This window comes from Rhinopithecus bieti, unplaced genomic scaffold (genome assembly GCF_001698545.2).
Source record: "Rhinopithecus bieti isolate Rb0 unplaced genomic scaffold, ASM169854v2 scaffold_21726, whole genome shotgun sequence".
Taxonomy (NCBI): Eukaryota; Metazoa; Chordata; class Mammalia; order Primates; family Cercopithecidae; genus Rhinopithecus; species Rhinopithecus bieti.
The window spans coordinates 1,009,255-1,035,809 of record NW_016811100.1 but is presented as its reverse complement, the minus strand read 5'-3'; the positions used below and the strand labels follow the sequence as shown (position 1 = coordinate 1,035,809).

At 37.5% G+C, this 26,555-nt stretch overlaps 1 protein-coding gene across 3 annotated transcripts in view; it reads right to left on the bottom strand.

Moving 5' to 3' along the window:
* CLVS1 (clavesin 1) overlaps nt 1-26,555 on the bottom strand; it is a 217,963-nt gene that overhangs the window by 32,145 nt on the left and 159,263 nt on the right. For all 3 annotated transcript variants that reach the window (XM_017893483.1, XM_017893484.1, XM_017893486.1), the window contains one exon: nt 2,380-2,490. In XM_017893483.1, the coding sequence (XP_017748972.1) occupies nt 2,380-2,490 (111 nt within the window). The remainder of the gene's footprint in view (nt 1-2,379; nt 2,491-26,555) is intronic.

Genomic DNA, 26,555 nt, shown 5'->3' with positions numbered 1-26,555 from the left:
GATTGTTAAAATACTTAAATAGAGGACCTCAATAATAAACACTTGCTACCTTGTTCTATTGTATTGATTTTAACTTATGATGTAATGACATCATTTAAAGATGAAGGGGACAAGAAGTGCTAATTCTTCAGAAGACTACTGGAGCACTTCAGAAAGCATATCAAAACATCAAAATTTCTGATATTGCATTGAGTATGACCAAATTTTAATAAGAATTATTTCTTTCAAAGAAAGTCACTTTTCTGGCTTTTATAAAACTTTTCAGAGGGTGCTGTATATGAAACATGCTGGAGCAAAGTATCAGCCCTGGTGTTTAGAGAAAACATTTGCACCCTTCCACCCAACATGTCCAGTTTTTGGAAGACAAAGAGTGCTATTAAAAGTGACCGTCCCTTCTTGGGGTCTTGTGGAATGGAGGAACGCAGAAGTAGGTGGCTGGACCCTCTACCTGTTAGAATCTATCCTGTGCCCAAAGCTCCAAAAATGCCCTCCTATGGCATGGCAGCAAGTGTCCACCATGGGAGGAATTCTCTCTGGTTCCAACCTGAATAGAAGAATAAGTTGCTGGAAAGCCTGAAGCCATGTTGAGAACAGTCCTAGAACACTTCTCTGTTCTTACCACTGTCCTGAGCCCCAGATGGGTTTTAAAACTTTTCTGCCTCCTTATTCCAGTAAGTTCTAATTCCTAGTTTCAAACTTGTTTAAGAACAGGGAAATTACCCCTGCCCTACCCCACTGCAATGCTCTCTAAGACCTGGAAGCATCTGAGGTCCAGGAGTTAGAAACCCAGCAGAGTGTGGGAGATGGTGGGGAATCCCTCACTTATCAGTCACTCCTAAATACTCAGAGCTCTTCCCCAGTGTCAGGTACCTTGGGTGTCAGAAGGTGCTGTAGGATTACCCTAGTCAGGTTCCCATGAGGAATGGTGTTCCTGACCCAGGAGGTAGCTGAAATCAGAAAGTCTCAAAGATAAGACTGTAGCATTATTCATAATAGCCAAGATATGGGTACAACCTAAATGTCCATTAACAGATGAATGGATATATACCCAGTGGAATACTACGCAGCCTTAAAGAAGAATGAAATCCTGTCATTTTCAACAACGTGGATGAACCTAAAGCAATTTATGTTAACAAAAATAAGCCAGACATAGAAAAACAAATACTGCATGATCACACTTACATGTGGAATCTAAATGAGTTGAAATCATAGAAGTATAGAGCAGAAGGGTGGTTGCCAGGAGCTGAGAGTAGGAAGAAATGGAGAGGTATTGGACAAAGAGGACAAAGTTTCAGTTATACAGGATGAGAATAGATTCTGGAGACCTAATATACAGTAGGGAAACTGTAATAGTAATAATATTGTATTGTTTATTTGAAATTGGCTGAGAGAGTAGATCTTAAGTGTTCTCACCACACACACACATACACACATCCACACAAATCATAACTATAGGAGGTGATAGATGTGTTAATAGCTTGATTGTGGTAATCATTTCACAATGCATAGGTATATAAAAACATCACATTGAACACCTTAAATGTATCCAATTTTTAGTTGTCAATTATACCCAATAACATTGGGGAAAAAAGAAAAGAGAGCTAAATCATAAAGATAAATAAAAGTCACCAAGTCTCATGAGGTACCAACTGCATCACGATACATGTTTTCATAAGCTGTCCCATTAGATTTCCCCAACAACTCTGTGATGTGGGTGTTAATTTCCCCAATTTATAAATGAGAAAATTGAGATTCAGAGTGGTTAAGGAATGTTCAATTACTCTGCTCATCAAAATGCCATGAAAAAGCCCAACTCTGATTGATGGAAAAAACTGGCTTCCCAAGTGTTATCAACTGATATAATTAAGACTGTAAAAGCTTTCCTCATAAGAGCATTGTTATTTCCAAAGAAGAATGCTTTTCCAACTTTACAGGTGATGGAGTTAGCAGTTATCACCCAAAGCCATGGAAGGGAAGAAAAATTGTAATCATTCTTCATAACACTAATACGTTTGCAGAACAAAATGCTAGCTACTAAAATATTTTATGAACAGGAAAGCTGTGGATCCATAATTCTTATCTCCCATAAGAATTTACAGTAAAATGGGCATCCGATATTTGCATGCCTTCAAAGTTTCTTTTGGTTTGTCACTGGGACTCCGAAAATAACCCAGTTCTACTGAATTATTAATTAAACCCAGACCATTTGCAAACTGCAGCTGAGGCTCAAATGTTTAGGGGCTGTAGAAAAACCACAGTGAAAGATAGAGAAAAAAAATCTGGGGGAAGGAGGGAGGAGGGGAGAGAGAAAACAGAAGCACCATAATTGTCCCAGGCATTCCCTGTTTAAAATTTACATCATGTATTTGTTTTCATTACCCGTTTCCTGGTCTTGTCTTTAAGAAATGGCTTGATGAGTGTGTAGAGGGCATGAATGTACCAGGGCTGGTTGACAAAGTGGACTCCTCCAAAGCGGGCAGGAAAGCTGTCCTGGGGCAGAAAGAGAGAAATGCACATCAATTAGTAAGCACCCTTTGTTAGACTGCACCAGCAGGACCAATGCCCCAAAGAACAACCTGTTTTTCCTGCCTGGTAGAAGCTCTAGCTTCAGGATAAGGAGAGGAAGAAAACACATTCACTTAACACACTAGTTGTTAAGGATGTCTTTATTCCCCTTGCCTCCCTTCTCTCCCTTTGACTCCATGCATAACTGTAAAATTGTGCATGGGTTCCAGGCCTGTCTTTTTCAAATCACAATTACATGACTGTCTATGTGGCACAGAAGCTCGTGCAGCCTGGAGAGTGGGGGAATCTGAATTCTTCATTGCATTAGGTAACCAAGTCTGCCAGGCTCTCAGCACAAGATCTCTCTCTTTACCCTCATTTCCACTCTCCCGCTCCCACCCTTTCCACCAGCTTAATCATGACAGTAACTGTACTTTCTGGGTGAGTGAGTGCTGGCTGTGCAGGAAGTAGTTGCAAAAGGATTTCAAGGGCTCTTAGGAGATGGAGCTCTGTGGAATCAACCAAATTCTAACAAGGTTATAACAACTTTTTCACAGATTGCAGTACTAGCTCCAGTCCACCCTGGGGCACATAGTGAGTCCCAGGGAAAAGATACTTGCTGATTAATGGGCTAGTTGATTCTCCTAGTTGAGGGAATATGAACACCCTTTTCTGTAGATCAACCCATTTCGTAAATAATAGGAAGGAAGAGCATTTAAGAAAAATGATTCCAAATTTAGAATCCAGATCAGAGAATTAGAACCCAGATCAGCTTATGTTTTAGATGCTAGGAAGCTGCTCTCAGTGCTAATTAGATCTATGGAACAAGGGACCATGGCCAGAAAGTCTGAGCTAGTCTTATAAGACCAGGTCCTGAGATCTCCCAATGAATGACTTCAGTAGACTGAGTTCATCTCAGTTAATAGAATTAAAAAAGAAGGAATCTCTAAATGCTGTATGAATTGTCAAGTTTGCTATCAATTTCATTGAGACAAACATCTTTGTAAAATGTTAGCAAGATGAGATGAAAGCCAAGGGAGTCTGGCTGGTGGAGCAAATGGTTCAGCAGCTAGCTGTTCCCTGAGGGTGTATAAGATGCCTCACCTGGGTCTTTTTTAGTAACAAGGAAAAAAGGTTATTAAATTTTTTTCAGAACCCTTTGAGTCTATAGGATCCCTAGGCATCTTCCATGCCAAGACCTAGTTTCCAATGTGAGTGCATGGAACTGCACTTAAGGTTTGACATTTGAAAACTTTAAAATAATTTTCCCTCTACCTAGACATTTTAGAGTAGAAAGGAATTAAATATTTTGAAGGCTAAACTGGACAATAACAGTAAAAGGTCTTTGCTTTCAGAATATATATATATATATATTTTGTTTTGTTTCTTTTATTTTCAAAAACTTAACAAGTATAAGGCTAGAGACATCATTTATACTAACTTGCTATTCCAAAACTAATTTGAGAAATGTAAAGATTCTTAATAAGGTTGTCTTTTTTGCTCTAGGTATAGTTGAGGATCTGAAAGTTTTATGATTCCTTAAAAAAAGAGACTATTCCCAAAAGTGTTTCCTTTATAATAAGTGCTATTCACTATCATCACATCTTTTGGCTCCTTTTAACTTCTTATTCAGAAGTAGAATTCATTATTTCATTTACTAAATGTGGTTCTTAGGGGTCATAGAAGAAGAATAAGAGTAAAGCACTTATTTATAAAACCAGGGCTTTACTATCTTTTCTAGTGGGACCAATAAGAGGTTTATTTCTATTGATGGTCCATTGTGTTATATAGTTCTAGGTTAATAAAGTGGAAGGAAACTCTAAATAATATTGAGAGTAGGCAAAGTTGCAAAATATTAACCTTTTAAAAATATCTAGACACTCTAAGTTTTAGTTTATGAAGCCTCAATCATCAAAGACATCAAAAACTATCTTCTGATTGTGACAGGGGAGGTTGAAAGAAAATTATAGTGCTGAGACTCTGTAATTACTCTCTACGTTATCCCTGGTTGAGGATTCTGCCAGATTGAAGGCATGGGCTTTTATTCATCTCACTCAAGTCATCCAGTGAATATGTGCAGACAAACACATGTGAACCCTGTGTCTTGACGTTCTGAGTTTGCACCAGAGTAGAAACAGAATCACTTTTACTCAGGTACCTCCCATACAATTCACATGAAAGGCCCTCCTGTCTGATAAAGGCAATGTACAGATGTTCTGGGTCTTCTTGAATGAGCCCAACCATGCTTGTGTGTGTGTGTGTGTGTGAGTGTGTGTGTGTGTGTTGTGCAGAGCGGAAGGTGAGAAAAGGCAAAATCAGCAAACACCCTTCTCATGGTCAACTCATCATTATTGGTTGCCTTTGCCTGATTACATCAGTCAACTGCAGACAAAAGGGAAGTTGTCAGTCACACAAAAGTCTCCCAGAACCCCAAGAGGCCTACCACTCTCCTGGAAGAGCATTTCTTAGGGGGCTAGAACAGCTGTATCTCAAGATCATAGGCCTTGGTTCAATGACAGTGTAACACTTTGTCTTTCAGTGTTCTTGGAGACGAAAGAGCATACACCAACATACTCTAAGTTCAAGAAAATAGCATTAATCCTGTACTTTTATACATTTGTCAATAAAAATATAATGTCATTTCAAATTTTAAACAATTCGAATCATAAAAATGTGTCTGCCTCCCAGTTTAAGTTAATTTTGTTTCCTTATTATAAATTATACACATTCTACAAAAGTAAAATCAGATAAAACATTATTTGAAAATTAGAAGATACAAGAAGATAAGAAAAAAGAAAAGAAAAGGCCCCTATAATCCCACTGCCAAAGACACACTCTTACTATTTTCTATTATTCAGGATGGGTTATGTAATGTTATAGTAACAAATAACCCCTACTTTTTTTTAATCATTTAAAGCAGTAAAGATTGATTCTTTGTTCACATTAAATGTCTTGCTTGATTTTTGTCTTTCCTGATTAATTTCCTGCTCACACTAAATGTCCTGCCCTGCTTGATTTGCCTGCAGCGAGAGATGCAGCCTCCTCCATATGGAGCAGTGCTGCTTGACATAGTCCAGGAAAACCACATGGAAGAATCATACCTTAGCTCTTAAAGCTGGCTCCAAAAGTGACATGTTTCATCTGCCATATTTTAAAGGTCAAACTCATGCCTGGCTTCCAGGGGATCAGAAAGTAAAATCTACCATGTTTCCAGTAAGAAGAGGACCAAACGTATTGGCAAATAGCAGTAATAATTACCCAAACTCTGCCATCCCTTCACTTTCTTTTTTTCTATCCTTTTTAAATGTGATCATTTTTTAATTGAAAGTAATAACTATTTTTTGATGGCCTACAGTATGTCTCACTTAACACACTGAAAAATAAAAATATAGAGTCTTCAGAGCAGTGGGGAAAACAAAACAGCAATTATATAATGATACATTTAGTGTATTCAATTCTTGCCTTAACAGTTAATTCATGCCTTGCACCTCTTCCATTCAGCACATATTTGTGAGCGTCTACTACATGACAAACAGTGGGCATATTCTCCAAAGTGTACTTTAGCGACCAGGGGACTCTGTGATTTTTATCCCCTTTCTTGCCTTCTCTAACCTGTGCTCTACTCACATCCTACACTGCTGAAGTCAGTAGCTTTCATTTTATGGTGATATTATTTCATGGTAAATTCATTTTATGTAAAATTGCAACCTCTCAGAAAATGAAGCCTGTAAACCTTAGATAAGCGTAATTTTTTTTTGCTTTTTTAAAGCAAAAGTTGGAAATTCTGGCCATGACAATTAGGCAAGAGAAAGAAAAAAAGTATTCAAATAGGAAGAGAGGAAGTCAAATTATCTCTGTTTGCAGATGACATGATTCTATATTGGGAAAACTCCATAGTCTCAGTCCAAATACTCCTTAAGCTGATAAGCAACTTCAGCAAAGTCTCAGGATACAAAATCAATGTGCAAAAATCACAAGCATTCCTATACACCAATAACAGACAAACAGAGAGCCAAATAATGAGTGAACTTCCATTCACAATTGCTTAAAAGAGAATAAAATACCTAGGAATCCAACTTACAAGGGATGTGAAGGACCTATTCAAGAAGAACTACAAACCATTGCTCAATGAAATAAAAGAGGACACAAACAAATGGAAGAACATTCCATACTCATGGATACGAAGAATCAATATCATGAAAATGGCTGTACTGCCCAAGGTAATTTACAGATTCAATGCCATCCCCATCAAGTTACCAATGACTTTCTTCACAGAATTGGAAAAAACTACTTTAAAGTTCATATGGAACCAAAAAAGAGACCACATTGCCAAGACAATCCTAAGCCAAAAGAACAAAGCTAGAGGCATCACACTACCTGACTTCAAACTATACTACAAAGCTACTGTAACCAAAACAGCATGGTACTGGTACCAAAACAGAGATATAGATCAATGGAACAGAATAGAGCCCTCAGAAATAATACCACACATCTACAGCCATCTGATCTTTGACAAACATGTCAAAAACAAAAAATGGGGAAAGGATTCCCTATTTAATAAATGATGCTGGGAAAAGTGGTTAGTCAGATGTAGAAAGCTGAAATTGGATCCCTTCCTTACACCTTATACAAAAATTAATTCAAGATGGATGAAAGACTTAAATGTTTGACCTAAACCATAAAAACTGTAGAAGAAAACCTAGGCAATACCATTCAGGACATAGTCGGGGCAATGACTTCATGACTAAAACACCAAAAGCAACAGCAACAAAAGCCAAAACTGACAAATGGGATCTAACTAAACTAAAGAGCTTCTGCACAGCAAAAGAAACTACCATCAGAGTGAACAGGCAACCTACCAAATGGGAGAAAATTTTTACAGCCTACCTGTCTGACAAAAGGCTAATATCCAGAATCTACAAATAACTCAAACAAATTTACAAGAAAAAAAAAATCAAACAGCCCCATCAAAAAGTGGGCGAAGGATATGAACAGACACTTCTCAAAAGAAGACATTTATGCAACCAACAGACACATGAAAAAATGCACATCATCACTGGCCATCAGAGAAAAGGAAATCAAAATCACAACGAGATACCATCTCACACCAGTTAGAATGGGCGATCATTAAAAAGTTGGGAAACAACAGGTGCTAGAGAGGATGTGGAGAAACAGGAATGCTTTTACACTGTTGGTGGGATTGTAAACTAGTTCAACCATTGTGGAAGACAGTGTGGCCATTCCTCAAGGATCTAGAACTAGACATACCATTTGACCCAGCCATCCCATTACTGGGCATATACCCAAAAGATTATAAATCATGCTGCTATAAAGACACATGCACATGTATGTTTATTGCAGCACTATTCACAATAGTGAAGACTTGGAACCAACCGAAATGTCCATCAATGATAGACTGGATTAAGAAAATGTGGCACTTATACACCACGGAATACTATGCAACCATAAAAAAGGATGAGTTCATGTCCTTTGTAGGGACATAGATGAAGCTGGAAATCATCATTCTGAGCAAACTATCTCATGGACAGAAAACCAAATGCTGCATGTTCTCACTCATAGGTGGGAATTGAACAATGAGAACACTTGGACACAGGGTGGGGAACATCACACACCAGGGCCTGTTGTGGGGTGGGGGGAGGGGGGAAGGATATCATTAGGAGATATACCTAATGTAAATGACGAGTTAACGGGAGCAGCACACCAACATGGCACATGTATACATATGTAACAAACCTGCGCGTTGTGCACACGTACCCTAGAACTTAAAGTATAATAAAAAACGTATTATTTGATTCAAAGTTCCATTTAATTCATAGTCTCAAATGCCACAGCAAAGGAAGAGTTGTGGTAAGTTTACCCTCAGTTAGGTGGTGCAGCTGAACTTTACTCAATTTGTAGACTCCATTTAAGGCTGCTTCATTCTCTTCTTCTAATGTTTTATGTTTTTAAATTTAAAATACATCACTCTCCCTATAGAGCCTCTGAGATGAGAGCATGATGCCATGGTCTAGCAAAAAGGTGTCCCTTTGAGGGATCTCACAGGCACTCTTCTGCTGTAACAATGGAGTTCTGCGTGTACAGTGGTAACTGAAGGTCCCAAGTGTAGTTCAAGATTTTCTCATAAAATATGATAATTGAATTCCTCCTTGTGCAAAGATGAAGTAGTCATACTTCATCTTTGATGAAGTATGGATAGTATATATAAGGATAGTGTATATAAGATAACCATAGGAAGACTTCAAAGGTGGAGAGAAGAAGTCAAATCAGCTAGGGACTCTGAGACCAAGGAAGGACATGATAGAGAGTTCCCCAGGTTTCCTTTTTTTTAGCTCTACATGTCAAAGACTCGGGACAGAAGAAGGCAGCACCTGGAAAAACCAACTGGTGCAGACAACAAATAAATAAATAAAAAGCAACTAAAAAAGGCTGCTCTTTAATGAAATGACTAGGTAACAGGCAGTCTAGCAAAATAGACAATATTTATATAATAGCTGCTCTATGCCAGTCAAACGCCACAGGAAAAAACTGTGGTCCCTTCCTAACCATGCTAGCAAAGTCTGAGTGGGCAGCTTGATCTTCACCTTAGCAAGGCTATAACAAGATGCATAACATCCCTGCCAGAACAATGTTATAGAAGACCGAGTGGAGAGCCAGAATTTTTATTCTTCCTAGTCAATAATGAGACCCTATTTCACTCTGGCAGTGTCAGTGGAGACCATGTGGGTAAACTGGACTTCCTCCCCCACCTGTCAGTAATGAGAATCCCTTCCTTTTCTCCACTGATGGTGTTGGAAGGGGACTAATAGACAGTCAAGACGTTAATCGTTGTCCAGTGTTAATGAAGCCACTACCACCACAGTGTCAGTAGAGATCATGTGGGGAGCCAGAACTCCCACCCCTGCCCAGCAGCAATGAGGAGGCCCTCCCTTCTTGGGTGTCAACAGAGGCTGAGTGAAGAACATGTTAATGATGAGGCAGCACACCCCACTTTCACTGCTAGAGTGGTATCAAAAAAAGCCAGCTAAAACAAAGGTTTACATTAGATCCAGAGTTTCAGGACATAATAAAGAAATGTCCAGATTTCAAAAAATCATTCTTTATACTAACAACCAGAAATATCTCAAATTAAATAAAAAATGACAGTCAATAGAGGACAACACCAGATGACAGAGGTGTTAGCATTATCTGACAAAGATTTTAATTTAGCCATCATGAACAATGTTTCAATAGCAATTATGGACATGTATGATGCAGATGAAAAAGTAGTTTTAGAAAAGAAATAGAAATTTATAGCAAATAAATGTGAAATAGAAAAAAGAAGCATCTGATTTTTTTTTTTTCTTGAGAGAGGGTCTCACTATGTTGCCCAGGCTGGTCTCAGACTCCTGGTCTCAAGTGATCCTTTTGCCTCGGCCTCCCAAAGTCTTGGGATTACAGGCATGAGCCACTGTGCCTGGCTTATTTGGAAATGTCAAACTGAAAAATAACCAAAAAGTCAAATAAAAAGCTTAGCAGATGGGCCGAACATCAGAAAAGAAGTGACAGAAGAAACAATCAGTGAACTGGAAGACAGAAAAAATGGGAATTACTTAACGTGAACTACAGAGAGAAAATAGACTAAATGAAGAAACCTTCCTTTTGGGGGTCTATAACAAAAAAACTAAAATTCGTGTCATTGGAGTCCTTAAAAGGAAGGAGACAGATCGAGGCTGGAAAAGTACTTAAGAAAATAACGGCTGAAAACTTCCATAATTTAGAAAGAGACATAAACCTACAGATTCGACAAGCTGGGTCAACACCAAACAATATGAACTCAAATAAATTGATGCCAAGTCATATCATAATTATATTTCTGAAGTATCAATACAGAATACAGAAAGCACAACAACAACAACAAAAAACAACATCTTGACTCTTGAGGAAAACAAATGGAATGACAACAGATTTCTCATTAGACACCATGGAGGTCAGAAGGAAGTCGCAAAATATTTTTCAGGTACTGAAAACGAGGAACTGTCAACCCAGAATTCTATACCTACTAAAAATGCTCTTCAAGAATCGAGAGAAATCACGAAGTTCTCAGGTTAAGGAAAACTAAGCACATTTGTTGCCAGTAGACTTATTTAATGAAATCATAGCTCCGTGAAGTTCTCCTAAACATGAAGGAAACCACAAAATAACCTTTCCTCAAACAGAAAGGAAAAATGGTAAGAGAATTCTCGAATCATCAGGAAGGAAGAACACGGTAAGAAAACTATAAGTAAGCAATATGGGCTTTTCTTTTCCTCTTGAGTTTTCTAAATTGTCTTTGATAGTTGAAGTAAAAATTATGATACTCTGATATGGTTCAAAGATGTATGTAGGGGACGAAATATTTCAGACAATTATATTATAAATTAGGGAGGAAAAAGGGATGATAAGGTTTTTGTACTTCACTTGAACTGTTGAAATGACAGCATAAAAGGCTATAAGTTATGAATGCATAACATAATACTTACAATGATCACTAAAAAAACTACATGAAAAGATATATTTAACAATACTATAGATAAATAAAACAGAATTTGAAAAGAAGTACAAGTAACCCAGAAGAAGGCAGGAAAAATAAAATAGAGAAATGCAGAACAGAAAGAACAAACAGAAAAAAAAAAAAATTAGAATGGCATACTTATGCCCTAACATAAAAAGAATTAATTTAAATATAAATGATCTAAATATGCCAATTAAAAGACAGATATTAGCACAGTAAATTAAAAAACATTATCTGCTATATATGCTGTATATAAGAAACTGACTCCAAATATAAATATATAGACTGCAACACATGCAAAGCAAAAGCTAGTAGAACTGGAAAAAGAAATAGATAACAACTGATAATCTTTTAGACAGAAAATCAGCAAAGGTATAGAAGAACTCAACATCATTAATCAGCAGAAGTCTATTGATATTTCTAAAATACTTAATCCCAAAACAGAAGAATATACTTTGTTTTTCAAGTACACATAGAACATGCACCAAAATAAACCATACCTAAATCATAAAACAAATCTCAACAAATTTAAAACCAGTGAAATAATACAGATTATTCTGTTTATAATGGAATCAAACTAGAAATCAATAATAGATAAGAGGAAAATCTTTGATCATTTGGAAACTATACAACACAGTTCTAAATAACCCACAGATGTGCAAAAAAAAAAAAAATCCTTCAAAAGAAATTTTAAAATACATGGAACTGAAGGAAAATGAAAACACAATATGGTTTGAATATTTTTTCTTCCTTGAAACTCATGTTGAAACTTACTCCTTAATGTGGCAGTACTGAGAGGTGGGGACAGTACTGAGAAGTGATTGGGTCATGAGGGCTCAGTTCTCATGAATGAATAAATCCATTTGTAGATCAATGGATCAAGGAAGCAGGATCGGTGGCTTTCTAAGAAGAGGAAGAGAGATTTAAACTACTATGCTCAGCCCACTCAACATGAACTGCCCTATGCCACTCTGGGATATTACATAGTCCCTACCAGCAAGAAGGCCCTCAATAGATATAACCTCTCAATTTTGTGGACTTCTCCACTTCCCTAAAGGTAAGAAATACATTTCTTTTCTTTATAAATTACCCAATTTCAGGTATATTGTTATAACAACAGAAAACAGACCAAGACATAGGACATATCAAAATTTGTGGCGCACAGCTAAGGCAGTGTTGACAGGGAAATTTGTAGCATTAAATATATATTTCTTTATTTACTTAAACAGAAAAGTATTGAATCAATAATCTAATCCCCTACCCCAAGAACTTAGAAAGAGAGGAGCAAAATAAAGCCAAAGTAAGCATAAAAAGAAAATAATAAAGGTAAGAGCAGAAACTGATAAAATTAAAAATAGAAAAATAATAAAATCAATGAAACAAAGAGCTGATTCATTGAAAAGATCAATAAAATTAACAAACCATTAGCAAGTTTGACAAGGGAACAAAAAAAGATGTCACAAATTACCAACATTGGGAATGAAATAGGGCATACTACTATGGACCCTGCAGACACCCAAAGGATAAGCAGGGAATATTATAAAGAACTCTACATGCATATATTTAACAACTTAGAGGAAACAGATCAATTTCTCATAAAATACAGACTACTTCCCCAATATGAAACAGGTAATTTAATAGCCCTATAACTGTTAAGAATATTAGCTGTGTGATTTATAAAGCTACCAAGAATAAATATTCAGGCTCAAATGATTTTACTAGGAGATTCTACCGAACTTTTACAGAAGAATTAACACTAATTTTACACAGTCTCTGTCAGAAAATAGAAGTGAAGGTAACACTTTCCAGTTGATTTATGAAGCTAGTATACCTTTGTCTCAGTCTGTTTTGCTAGAAATATGTGAGATTAAGCAAATTATAAAAAAAGGAGATTTATTTGGCTGATGGTTCTGCAAGCTACATAAGAAACATAGTGCCAGCATCTGCTTCTGGTGAGGGCTTCAGGGAGCTTCCACTCATGGCTAAAGGTGAAGAGGAGCAGGTGTGTAGAGATCACATGGCAGGAAGTGAGAGAGAGTGGGGAGGGAGGTCCCAGGCTCTTTATAAGAATCAGACTTCCCAGGAACTAGAGTGAGAAGTCATTACCATGAAGACCAAGCAGTTCATGAAGGATCCACCCCCATAACCCACTAGGCTCTGCCTCCAACAATTTGGAGTGGACAAACATCCAAACTACATCAATCCTTATGTACCCAAACAAGGTGAAAACAGAATGAAACAATAAAATTGCAGATCAATGTCACTCATGAATACAGATGCAAAAATTCTTAACGAAATATTAGCATATGGAATTCAGCAATATATAAAAAGAATTATACACTATGATCAAATTGAGTTTATTCCAGAGATGCAAGGCTAGCTTATATTATAGAAATCAATGTAATTGTGTTAATCATGTTTTCTAGTTTCTATACTTGATGCTTTGACATCTAAGGTCTTCTAGACCAAGGAGGAACTGCTCCAACTAGTTGATTCCTAGAGAGAACAAATGACTAACCTGGGAGCTCCCCTTTCATATGCAAACTGACCAATCTAGCACCTATACTTCTAACCACCTCCTTTGGGCTCCTATGCTCTGGGCCACTATTCCCTTACCCTAATCACCCCAGGGTCAGTTACTAGACAATTAGCAACAACACCAACACCCAAGAGTCCACTAAAACGATTCAGACTAGCCAATCAATCCTAAACTTGCTGAGACTTCATTCCCAGCCTTACCCATTCTTTCCCATGAAAATCACAATAAAGCCTCTTGCCCAAGTTCTCTACTCACTCCGCTGCCTCCTGACTAACCTCGGGGCTTTCCCGTGTGACTCCATTCTGTAGTATGGAATGCTCCCTGTTTCTAGGGATCTGTGAGTGTAACAAACTTATAGCAGTTACTCCATGTCTGCCTGTCTTGCTGTATCTGATTAAAACAAATCCCTGGTACTTTCACAATAGTAACTCATCATATTACAAAGCCGAAGAAGAAAAATCACATGATCATATCTACTGATACATAAAAAGATTTTGACGAAATTCAACACTGATTCATGTTAAAATGCTCAGAAAATAGAATTAGAGAGAAACTTTCTAAACGTATTTTAAAACATCTGGCAAAAACCTATATCTAATGCTATACTTTATGGTGGAAAACTGAACGTTTTTCCCCTAAGAACAGGAACAAGACAAGCTCGTATCTGATCTCATCACTCTTATTCAACACATGCTGGAAACTCCAGCTACAGCATTAAGAAAAGAAACTAAAATGCTTACAGATTAAAAAGGCAAAAATATAGCTGTCTCGATTTGCAGATAACATGACTGTCTACATTTAAAAATCCCAAGGAATCTATAAAAGAACCTTTCCTATAGCTAATTAATAAGTTTATCAGTTTTGTAGGATTTAAGACAAACATAAAAAATTATATTTCTCTATACCAACAATAAATATGAAGACACCAAAATTAAAAATACATAACTATATATAATTGCTCAAAATATTAAATACTTAAGTGTAAATCTAACAAAACATATTTGTAATTTGTATGCTGAAAATTGCACATTTCTGATGAAAGAAGTTAAAAAAGATCTACCTAAATGGAAGACATACATTTGTAGATTTTAAGATGATATTTATATTAATTCCCCTCAAATTGGTAAACAGGTTTAATGCAACATCCATCAAAATCCAAGTAAGAATTTTATTTTTGCAGATATTGATAGAATTATTTTAAAATTTTTATGGAAAAGCATAGGCCCTGGAATGGTTAAAATAATTTTGAAAAAGAATAAAGTGGAAGGAATTATTCTACCAAATTTCAAGGTTCATCATGTAGTTATAGTAACCAAGACTGGCTGGTATTGGTGGAGGAAAAGATATATAGATTAAGGGAACAGAATAGAGAACCCAGGAATCGAACTACACAAATGCTGAAGCGGTTTTTATGCTAAGGTATAAAAGCATTATATAACATTATATTTTATACCTTACATATATACCTTATATATAAGGTATAAAAGCATTCCAGTGGCATAAAGATAGCTTTTCAACAAATGGTGCTGGAGCAATAGAACATCCATAGAGAAAACAAAAAACAAAACAAAAAAACACCTGACTTAACCTTCATACCTCATACAAAATTGATTCAAAAATTAACTCGTGAATTTAAATGCAATACAATCATAAAACTTTTAGAAAGAAAGAAACATAGGAAATGATCTTCAAGATCTAGGACTGGCAAGAGGTTCTTAGACTTGTCTCCAAAAGCGTGATACATAAAACAAGTAAAAAGACAATAAGTTGGTTACTGCAAAATTAAAACTTGCTCTGTGAAAGCTCATGTGAATTAGATGAAAGCAAAAACTGTAGACTGAGATAAAATATTTGCAAATTACATTCCAACAAAGGACAAGTATCTAGAATACATAATAAGCTCTCAAATATAACAGTATTGAAACAAGAAATCCAATGAGAATACGAGTAAAAACATGCCAGAAAATTTCACCAAAGAAAATATAAGATGTCAAATAAGTACATGAGAAGATATTTCACATCATTAACCAAGTGAAAGGCAAATTAAAACCACAATGAGCTATCACACTACAAATCCATCAGAACAGCTTAAGAAAATAGTGACACCTCTGGCCAGGTACAGTGGCTCATGCCTTATAATCCCAGCACTTCGGGAGGCCAAGGTGGGCAGATCACGAGGTCAGGAGTTCGAGACCAGCCTGGCCAACATGGTTAAACCCTGTCTATACTAAAAATACAAAAACTAGCCAGGCGTGGTGGCACATGCCTGCAATCCCAGCTACTTGGGAGGCTGAGGCAGGAGAATCACTTGAATCCGGGAGGTGGAGGTAGCAGTGAGCTGAGATCGCGCCACTGCACTCCAGCCTGGGTGACAGAGCAAGACTCCATCTCAAAAAAAAAAAAAAAAAAAAAAAGTGACACCTCCAAATGCTGGTGAGGATGTGGACAAGCTGGATTGCTCATACAATGCTGGAAGTATAATATGGTATAGCCACTCTGGAAGATAATATGGCAGTTTTCTAGAAAACAGAACATACAATGACCATATGACCCAGCAATTGTACTCCTGAGCATTTATTTCAGAGAAATAAAAACTTATATTCACACAAAAACTGTTACAAAGATGTTCACAGCAGCTCTATTTGTAATAAAAAGTGGAAACAACTCACATGTCCTTCAGTAAAAGAATGGTTAAGCAAACTGGTACAGCCAGACCATGGAACACTGCTCAGCAATGAAAAAAAACAAACTGTTGATATCTACAACAACCTGGGTGAATCTCTGGAGAATTTTGCTGAGTGAAAAGGGAAATCCCCCCAAAATTACATACTCTGTGATTCCATTTATATGATGTTATTGAAATGCTGAAATCATTATTGAAATGATGAAATTATAGAAACAGAACAGATTAGTGATTGCCAGGGGCTGAGTAGGTGGGGTTGAGGGAAGTGAGTGTGGCTATAAAAGGGTAACGTGGGCCATCCTTGCGATGATGGAATGTTCTGTACCTTGATATACAAAAGAAGGATGGTCTTTTCTGCCTTACATGGGATGTTAAAAAAGAAACCAAAAAGTGCCATGATAAATTGCAAGGCACAAGATACATTTCAGTACATTCCATCTTAGAAACTCTTGATTTTCTTTGGGAGTCTCAGACAGTGTTAAGTGATTCTTGCAGTCCATTAGAAATGCACTTCATTTTTTAATGGGCACTTCGTTTGCACTTCATTTTCACACTGGCACTATGCAAGCATCACTCAACTGCCTTGTTTTGTGTTTGATCAGAATTTAGGAGCAACGTAATATAGGCAAAAGTATTCCCTCTCTCTCTTCAAAAATCAGTTACAGATGTCACTAGTGGCCATTGGCTCAGTTTCTGCTGGATAATGAAAAACTTACTAGTGCCATTTGCTAAGATTCGTAATGCTTGCAGGCTAACATACTTCACAACAAGGTTCAAAACATATGTGAACTCAATATCACCTTGCCTTGGGAAGCTTAGGAAGCTTCTTTCACATTGGCTGCCCTTCATAACTCTCATCTGTCCTTAACTCTTCTTACCGCTCTTATGCGAAAACTAAAATGAGACCCCTCCAAGTTGCAAACACAATGAACTCCCTCTATCTACTAAGATTCCTCTGAAAAACAAATGTGGAGAAGAAAAGGGAGAAGATGACAGAGGAGCTGACATTGAAATCTTCTGTCCCCTTCTCTTTAGTGTAAGGGAAGACTGTCTTTCAGGGCTTGGGTGGAGGCAGCCCTTCAGTCACATACCTGCATGCATGTAGATCTGCAGGTGGTAAAAGCACAAAGCATGAAGTTAGGCTTTATCTATTCAGTTCATGCATGTCCTACCAATGACATCCATTTCCCACATCGAAGCAGACAGGTTAAAAACATTTTCAGCAGCATAAGTGGGTTTTGTTGATGTGAAAGAGTCTTCTAAGAATGCTATATTTATTTTATGATGATGGGTTTATCTTATACCATGTGACAGTCATTAGTGAGGAAGTCACATATCCACATATCTGCAATAAAATGAAGAGCTCATGCAATAGCAGTTACACACCAAATGCTCTTTTTGTTATATTAACACAAGTGAGAAACAGAGAAAAGAGAATGCACTCATTAGAAAGGAAACTGGACAACCACTCCATATCATAATAAGCAATGAATTTTCTTAGAGTATATGTCCTAGAAGCCACTGTTGATGTCCAAGAAGCTGTACCAACCCAGTGTTCCCTTGAGGTTAGGAGGGGTCTACGTTTTTTTCTGCAGGTTCATATCAGAGCATACTAGAATATAAAGTTTTCTAAGCAGATCTTAGAACAGTTCTAACTCTTTGGCAATTTTCCTAAAAATATTAAGCAAAACTGGCATCTGCCAAACTAGCCCAAATCAGCAGATCAAGCATGGACGCTTTCCTGGCTGCAACCTAAACAATGTTTCCTAATTGTCCCTTTTATATTCAACAATTCAAATAAGAACATGGTGTCTCTTGGAGAAGGAAGAATGACGGAAGGAACATGAAAGTCATTAGAAGCAAACATCTCTGGCAAATGATAAATTTGAACCACACAAATATCTTTAGTCTGTAAGGAAGTTTGCAACAAACAGGTATAATAACATTTTAAAGTCTTGACAGATACAATTTAAGAGAAAACCTTAAGAGCAGTTTAGATAATTTAATAGCTAAGAATTACTGGACACTTAGTATGCATCAGGAACTGTGCTAAGCATTTTTACATGTGTTGTCTCATGTAACACTCTTGATAATATTATGGAGGTTCTATTATTATATTATCTGTATTCAATAATTCAACAAGCAGTTATTGAGCTCTTGTGAGTGAAATGCAGGAGGTGCAGGGATATACAAGACACATTCCTTGTCTTCAGTTAGTTCATCTGCCAGTGAGAGAGATGGAGAAACACAATGCTTTATTTGAAGGAAAGAGAAGATGCAGAGTTTAGATTCTGTTATTTATGGTAGTTCCTTAGGGAAGAGCTAATAAATTGCTTACATAACCAGATATGAAGACAAAGGGAAGGCTGAATGTCCTGCAGAGGGCAGATAAAAAAGCCTTATGTGAAAGAGCCAGGAAAAGATTGGTGTTGAAGAAATATATTTGACTATGTTTGAGAGTCTTTAAGAGTTGGTCTGCTACCAGGAGTCCCTACATTTTTCTTAGTCCCATTTTTTTCTAATCATAAATTTATAGATAATCTTTACTTAAAAAAAAAAACACAAAAGAAGGAGGGGTGAAAGGAGAGAGGGAAGTGATAGATGAAAAATTATCTCATGGTACAAACCTGTCAAATTTCTGCTAAGGCTACAGACAATGCGACTATACATTTAAAGAACATACTGATTACAGTTATCTGCCTCACTCCTGGTAGGAAATCCTTTAGTATGAAGAAACCAAGATAATCTCAATTGCTTCTTTTACTTTCTGCTTAATAGAGCTCAAGTGGGATAATTGTATCATTTCCTTGTTTTGGCAATCCTATTGCTGCCCAGGTGAGATGAGTGAGGAGGTAAACCACTACTAGAGCTGGGAGCAGGGAAGGAGTGAAATGCAAATCCACCCAACCTGCATTCGGAATCAGCAGAACTGAGTTCAAGCAATAGAAACTTAATTTGCCATAAAAATAACTTCCAGCTTCTCTAACCACAGTGACCGTAAAAAGGGTTTATGTTTGACTATTAAATACCAAATACATTATGGTTAGTACAAAATACCTCATCTTCATTCAAGTTTCCCTGAGGGCCCCTAAGTGGTTAACAGATGATGATTGCTCATTATTGAAAAGCCAGTTCATGGAGAAACTCAGATCGCTGGAATTGCTGATTTGCAGAGGAAGTCAATGCCAGAAGTGATAGTATGCTTCATATGATGCAAGCTGCCAGTTAGTGCTTAAACTCGTAAGATCATGGTGTCTCTTGGAGAAGGAAGCATGATGGAAGGAACACGGAGGTCAAAGCAACATCTTTGGCAAGTGGTAAATTTGAACTACACAAATATCTTTAGTGTGTAACGAAGTTTGCAATAAGCAAGTATAATAACATTTTAAAGTCTTAACAGATATAATTTAAGAAAAAACTTTAAAAGCAGTATAGATAATTTAATAGCTAAGAATTACTGGTCACTTAGTATGCATCAGGAACTATGTTAAGCACTTTTACACATATTGTCTCATGCAACACTCTTAACAATATTATAAAGGTTACAATATTATATTATCTATATTATCCCCATTTTACAGATGAGGAAATGTAACCTTACTTAGAATGATTAAAAACTTGTCCAAATACCATCTCATGTCAGTCAGAATGTCAATTATTAAAAATTCAAGAAACAGCAGATGCTGGCGAGGTTGTAGAGAAATAGGAATGCTTTTAGCCGGTTGGTGGGAATGTAAATTAGTTCAACCATTGTGGAAAACAGTGTGGTGATTTCTCAAAGATTTAGAACCAGAAATACCATTTGACTCAGTAATCCCATTACTGCATATATACCCAAGAAATATATATCATTCCATTATAAAGATACATGCACATGTATGCTCACTGCAGCACTATTCACAATAGCAAAGACGTGGAATCAACCCAAATGCCCATCAATGATAGACTGGATAAAGAAAATGTGGTACATATACATGATGGAATATTATGCAGCCCTAAAAAAGGCATGAGATCATGTCCTTTGCAGGGACATGGATAGAGGTGGAAGTCATTATCCTCAACAAACTAACTCAGGAATGGGAAACCAAACACCACATGTGTTCACTTATAAGTGGGATCTGAACAATGAGAACACATAGAAACAGGGAGTGGAACAACACACATTGGTGCCTGTTAGGGGAGGTTGGGGGTGCGAGCAGAGAGCATCTGGAAAAATAGCTAATCCTTGCTGGGCTTAATACTAGGTGATGGCTTGATAGGTGCAGCAAACCACTATGGCACACATGTACCTATGTAACAAACCTGCACATTCTGCACATGTACCCCAGAACTTAAAATTAAACAAAATTAAATTAAATTTAAAACTTGTCCAAGTTCACACATCAATTCAAAGGCCAAGTAGAATTTGAATCCAGGCCTGTCAGATCTTACAGTTCAAGGTCTTATTTTCTCTACTATATTTCTGTACTATTGGCTTATTTATATTCTACATATCAGTAAAATTTGAACTGTTGACCATCTTCATGTGAGACTTTAAGGATGCATATGCCTAATAATTCAAACAAAGCAATAAATATTTCATAAACACACATCTCAAATCCAAGTTAAAAATTCCTATTCTTGTTTCAGCTGCACATGTTTGACTTGACTTTGACAAGAGAACCATGATTTGAAAATGTTGTCATTTAAAGAAAGTTAAAGTTGTTATTGGAACAGAATGAACATGTATTCTTAGTAAGCACTCTGAAAGTATAAGAAATGAACTTGCATATCTCCCTATTGGTCCTGCCTTATTAGGAAGCATTGTACTTATTATAAATTGCCTTATCCTGTAGGAGATTTTAGTCAGCTATAAATTGTCTTCTATTTGCATACATTTCCTCCCATAATTGCTAAGTATACACTGCTTCTTCATACTAAATGCTGTCAATAACCTATCTGCAAAATAAACAGTATGGAGGATTCTATTAAGACAGAGTTAGACAAAGTCATTAAATTTGTTTGTGGTTTCTTCTGAAGGTAGCTTCAAGAGATTACCTGAAAACTTTATTTGCATAATAAAATAACTCTTGTTCACAGTACAGTTCCACCCCTCACCTTTCCAGTGACTTTTTCATCCCATTCAACTTCCAAAGATAATCATTTACAAATGAAGGGATTACAAGTTGTCACCACACCCGGACAGCGTAGCCATGCTCCTGGGAAGAGCCAACAAGTGTTGGTGAACTGCACGACCTTATTGCAAAGGAAAAGGAGCAGTACCACAAACGAATTTAATGATTTTGTCTAAACTTGTCTTGATAGACTCCTCCCTACTATTCATTTATAAACTTTTGTAAACTATTGTATGTTTTTGGGCTCATTCATTTCCCCTGAAAATCATTTACTACCCCTGTGAAGTTTTCCCCATCTCCCTTCCACCTGTGAAGAGGGTATTTAAACCTCAAGCATCTGGCCTTTCTTTGAGTCTCATATTTTATATGGCCCTGGTGCATGTTAGTAAATTTGTATGCCTTTTCTCCTATTAATCTATCTATTGTCAGTTCATTCCAGCCAACCTTCAAAGAGGGCAGAAGGGAAGCTTTCCCTGCACCCCTACAGGAGTTATTAGCTTGTAGATGATATGTAATGCCCTAAGTTGGGTGATATCTCCCAGGAAATTAGTGGACATAGAGAAGAGAGGAGATCTGAAGACTGAGCCCTTGGCTTTGCTAGTGTTTTAAGCGTAGAAATATGAAAAGAATCCAGGACAGATGCCTGAGGAGTGGTGACTCATGGAGGAACAAATGTGGCGTACTGGAGGCCAAGGGAAGGGAGCATTTTCAGAGTATCTCAGGATTTTTGCAATGGACACAGTGATTAATATTGTGGAATGCTCCTGAGAGGCTAAATAAGATGCAGGCTGAGAAGTGTCCTTAGAATATGGCCATATGATGGTCATTGACGTTGACAAGAGCAGTTGCAGTGATGTAGTTGGAGCAAAACCCTGACTGGAATGTGCCAAAGAGAGAATACAAGATGGCAAGTGCAGCTAAATATTTTGAGGACTTTTACAGTGAAAGGGAAGGTAGAAACTCAAGAAGCATGTGGTATTCAGAGAGAATTTGTTCTTGTTTTGTTTTGCTTTAAGATGAGATACATTGCAGTGCATTTGTGAGCTGGTAGGAATGACCCATTAGAGAGGAAATAACTGATTATGCAAGTGAGAGGACTGACTTTTTTCAAGGATAAGGTCCATGAATCAGGAAGTGGACTGGGCTCTAGTACAGGCTATTTTGTAGGCTGTTTAAATTATGAGCTGACATTATATGAGAAAGCAGGCTGCAAAATGTGCAGATAATTACACACTTGTGAAAACATGTAAAAATATTTGAAACCTTGAAAATACACACTAAAATATTAATAGTGTTTATTTGTGGGTGTTACAAATAGGGTGACCTTATCTTCTAATTTTTTTTTCTACAGTGAGCAATTGTTACTCTTACAATGAGGGGAAAAGTGAATTCAAGGATTTACAAAACTTGCCAATCCTGAGTAATTATTAATGGTTTTGATCTCCTTCTCAAAAATTGACTGTAAAATGACATTAATAAAAATAAAATTTTCTGCCTTCATTTTATATTCCTTACATCTTTATCTGTACAAGACAGTAGTCCTCAATTATTTCACAGTGTTGCTCTGAATTGCAAATGATAAACGCTTTATGGTGATGCATCAGAAAGTACATATGTATGTGAAGCTTTTTTTTTTTCTATCACAATCATTTCACAATTAACTAATGTGCTACCCCTTTTAAGCCACCTAAATCTTGGGACCATTAAAATGAACTTAATAGAAGAACCACGTTCTAGTAACTGCCTACCTTGTAATAGAATTTCAAATGTTTATGGAATTGAATTGAATTGTGCCAAAGAATGAAAATATTCATGAAATCACACTGACTATGGCCCTAAGGAGATTTTTTAAAGACAAAATTCTAACTCACTACAAATGGCTAAAATATTTTAAGAATGCAAGTCTCCAAAGAGAAGGAAGCAGAAGTGCTTCCTAAAACTAAAGTAAAAAAAAAAATAACTCCTGAGGACTGACTCCTTATTTTCTGCAGCTTTTGATTGTTTTTCCCTTTCAGGGCCTGGGGCCTCACTCTGCTGCACAATTGCTAAACCTAGGATCCATATTTCAAGTCTCTGTCTCTTCTGCTTCCCACCAACCTTCTCGTGGGGGTATTTCATATTAAGGACTGAGCTCTGATTTTTTATCTTGCCCAAATTCCTACCTAAGGGGTCTAGGGAGTCATGCCCTACAAACCATACATTCCCATCAGATAGGTTTTATTTGACCATATATATTGTGACTTACTTTTCAGTCTGACTCTGTCATAACATTGTGAGACAAGGAAAAACTATTTAAACCCAAAATATATTTCCTTGCCATACCTTGACATTGCCCTGCAAAGTCTTGTGGGAAAAATCCACAGTCTATAGAGAATCCCTTTCCCCTTTTGTTTTCCTTCCTTTCTCTCTAGACCCAGAAGATCATCAACTAAGAGCCAGGCACCCTTTTAGTCCTATGATAAGGAACAGTTTACAACCTGTGCTCTCTGTGAAGTCTGCTGAGAGATTCCTCTGCATAGTAAAACTTGGTCCCCACAATCCTTTATCTTAGCCCGAACATTCCTTTCCATTAATCCAGGTCTTCAGATAAACTCAACCAATCGCCAACCAGAAAATGTTCAAATTTATAGCCTGGAAGCCTCCCTCTTTGAGTTGTCCCACTTTTCTGAGCCAAATCAATGTATTTCTTAAATGTATTTGATTGATGTCTCATGCCTCCTCCCTAAAATATATAAAACCAAGCTATACCCTGACCACCTTGGACACATGTTCTCAGGACCTCCTGAGGGCTGTGTCACAGGCCACGGTCACTCATATTTGGCTCAGAATAAATCTCTTCCAACATTTTACGGAATGTGACTCTTTTCATTGATAGTTGATGCTCACTGTTTATTCTCAAGCCATGTTCATTCCCTTTACTGTCTTTTAAATGCTTTTGCTTTACATGCAACTTTAGATGTGGCCTTCTAAATTCTGTGTCTGAATTTCAATACCAGTTTCATTACTGGTCTCTTTACCTCCCTGTACTTCCCAAGAAATATTCTTAAAATTTGGGTCTGTTGACCTTGATGGAAACCCTCCAGTGACTTTCCATCACTTTACTTTAGGTAAAACTTGTAATTCCCTGGAAGAGATTAAAAGCCCTGATAATCTGACTTCTGTTTACTTCAGCTTTGTGTCCTGCAGCCACACAGTAGCCCTCCAGGCTCCTACCAGACTTCTCCCAATTCTGACTGCTTTGAGCCTCTTGCTTTGCCTGCAAGCCCCCTCCTCTAGCCCATTTACAACTTCTTTTTTTATTAAATGAATGATGTGTTTTATTTATTTTTTTTGAGACAGTGTCTCGCTCTGTTACCCAGGCTGGAGTGCAGTGGTACAATCTTGGCTCACTGCAACTTCCACCTCCTGGGTTCAAGCAATTTTCCTGCCTCGGCCTCCCAAGTAGCCAGGACTACAGGCACTCGCCACTACACCTGGCTAATTTTTGTATTTGTAGTAGAGATGGGGTTTCACCATGTTGGCCAGGCTCATCCCATCTCCAACTTCTACTTGCCCTTCAAAACTGGTCCAGGGGACACATCCTCCCAGCTTGCCCACCTTACTTAAAGCCCATGGAGTCAGATGCTCCTGGTATGTCCGCTCCAGGGCACTGTGTAAGCATCTCCATCAGAGGAGTTATCGAAGAGAATTATAATTATCTATTTAGTTCTCTTGAGAAAGAAATGAATAGAATTTCAGGACTCCCAAACTCACCATGCCAAAGGCAAAGTTAAGCTTGGGCACTGAGTCATGCAAACAAGCAACAACAACAAAAACTGACTTCCTTTTGTTCACAAACAGGTAGCTGTAATTTCACATGTTTACTTTATTGTATGTAAAATGTAGATTTACTGAGAGCCTGAGACAATGCATAATTGACTTCTCCACCTACTCTTTTCATGTGTAAAATATAGATTCACTGAACACTAATAAAAAACCTTACAAGAATGCAACCACTGGTCTGGCCCGATGGCTCAAGCCTGTTATCCTAACACTTTGGGAGGCCAACGTGGGCGGATCACTTGGACCCAGGAGTTTGAGACCAACCTGGGCAACAGGGTAAAACCCCTTCTCTACAAAAAATACAAAAATTAGCCAGGTGTGGTGGCGGGTGCCTGTAGTCCTAGTTACTCAAGAGGCTGAAGTGACAGGATCACCTGAACCTGGGAGACTGAGGCTGTGGTGAACTGTGACTGTGCCACTGCACTCCAGCCTGGGTGAGAGAGTGAGCACTGGCCTCACTGCCTACCCTCCTGCCCACTTTTCCTTTTGTCTTTCTCCTCCTACTCGCTCTTTCCTCTTTAAACATTGAAGTCCTCAAAACCCTCTTTCGAAAAAACACAGGACACAGATCCTACTGTGACTTGTGTTTTTTCCCTCAACCTACATCCTCAAACTGAGCAGAATAAACCTCTGAATTGACTGAGATCTGCCTTGGTCCCTTTTTGGTTTACACTCTGTTGCCTCAAACTACTAAGTCAAGAATAAAATTTTGTTGTTATATCTATTTATATAATAGATATTTATATTCATTTGCTGGGGTTATCATAAGAAGGTACCAGAGACTTGATGGTTTAAACAAGGGAAATTTCTCTTTCCACAGCTGTGGAGGCTGGAAGTTCAAGGCCAAGGCAGAGGCAGGGCTGGTTTCTTCCAAGGCCTCTCTCCTTTGCTTGCAAATGGCTGTCTGTTTCCGGCATCTTCACATGACCTTCCCTCTGTACATGTCTGTGTCCTAATCTCCTCTTGTTATAAGGACACCAATCATGTTGAGTTAGGGTTCATCCTAATGACTTCATTTTACCTTAATTACCTCTTTCAAGACCCTATCTCCACATATAGTCACATTCTAAGGTACTGAAGGTTAGGGCTTCAAGAAGTGAATTTGGGGGGGTCACAATTCATCCCATAACAGTGTTAAGTGGATGGTGATTTCATGGGATCCAGCAAAGTTTTTACCCTTTGATACTAGGTGAGTTCTAGTCCAAGAATTTAGTTCTAATGCTAATTCAAATTATTTGAAAAAGACCTCACACTTTCTCAATCTAATTTGGTTGTCTCATACTTTATATAGCTGTTTTCATCCATTCTAAAGCATGCTTTTTTATAACATAGATGAGCGTT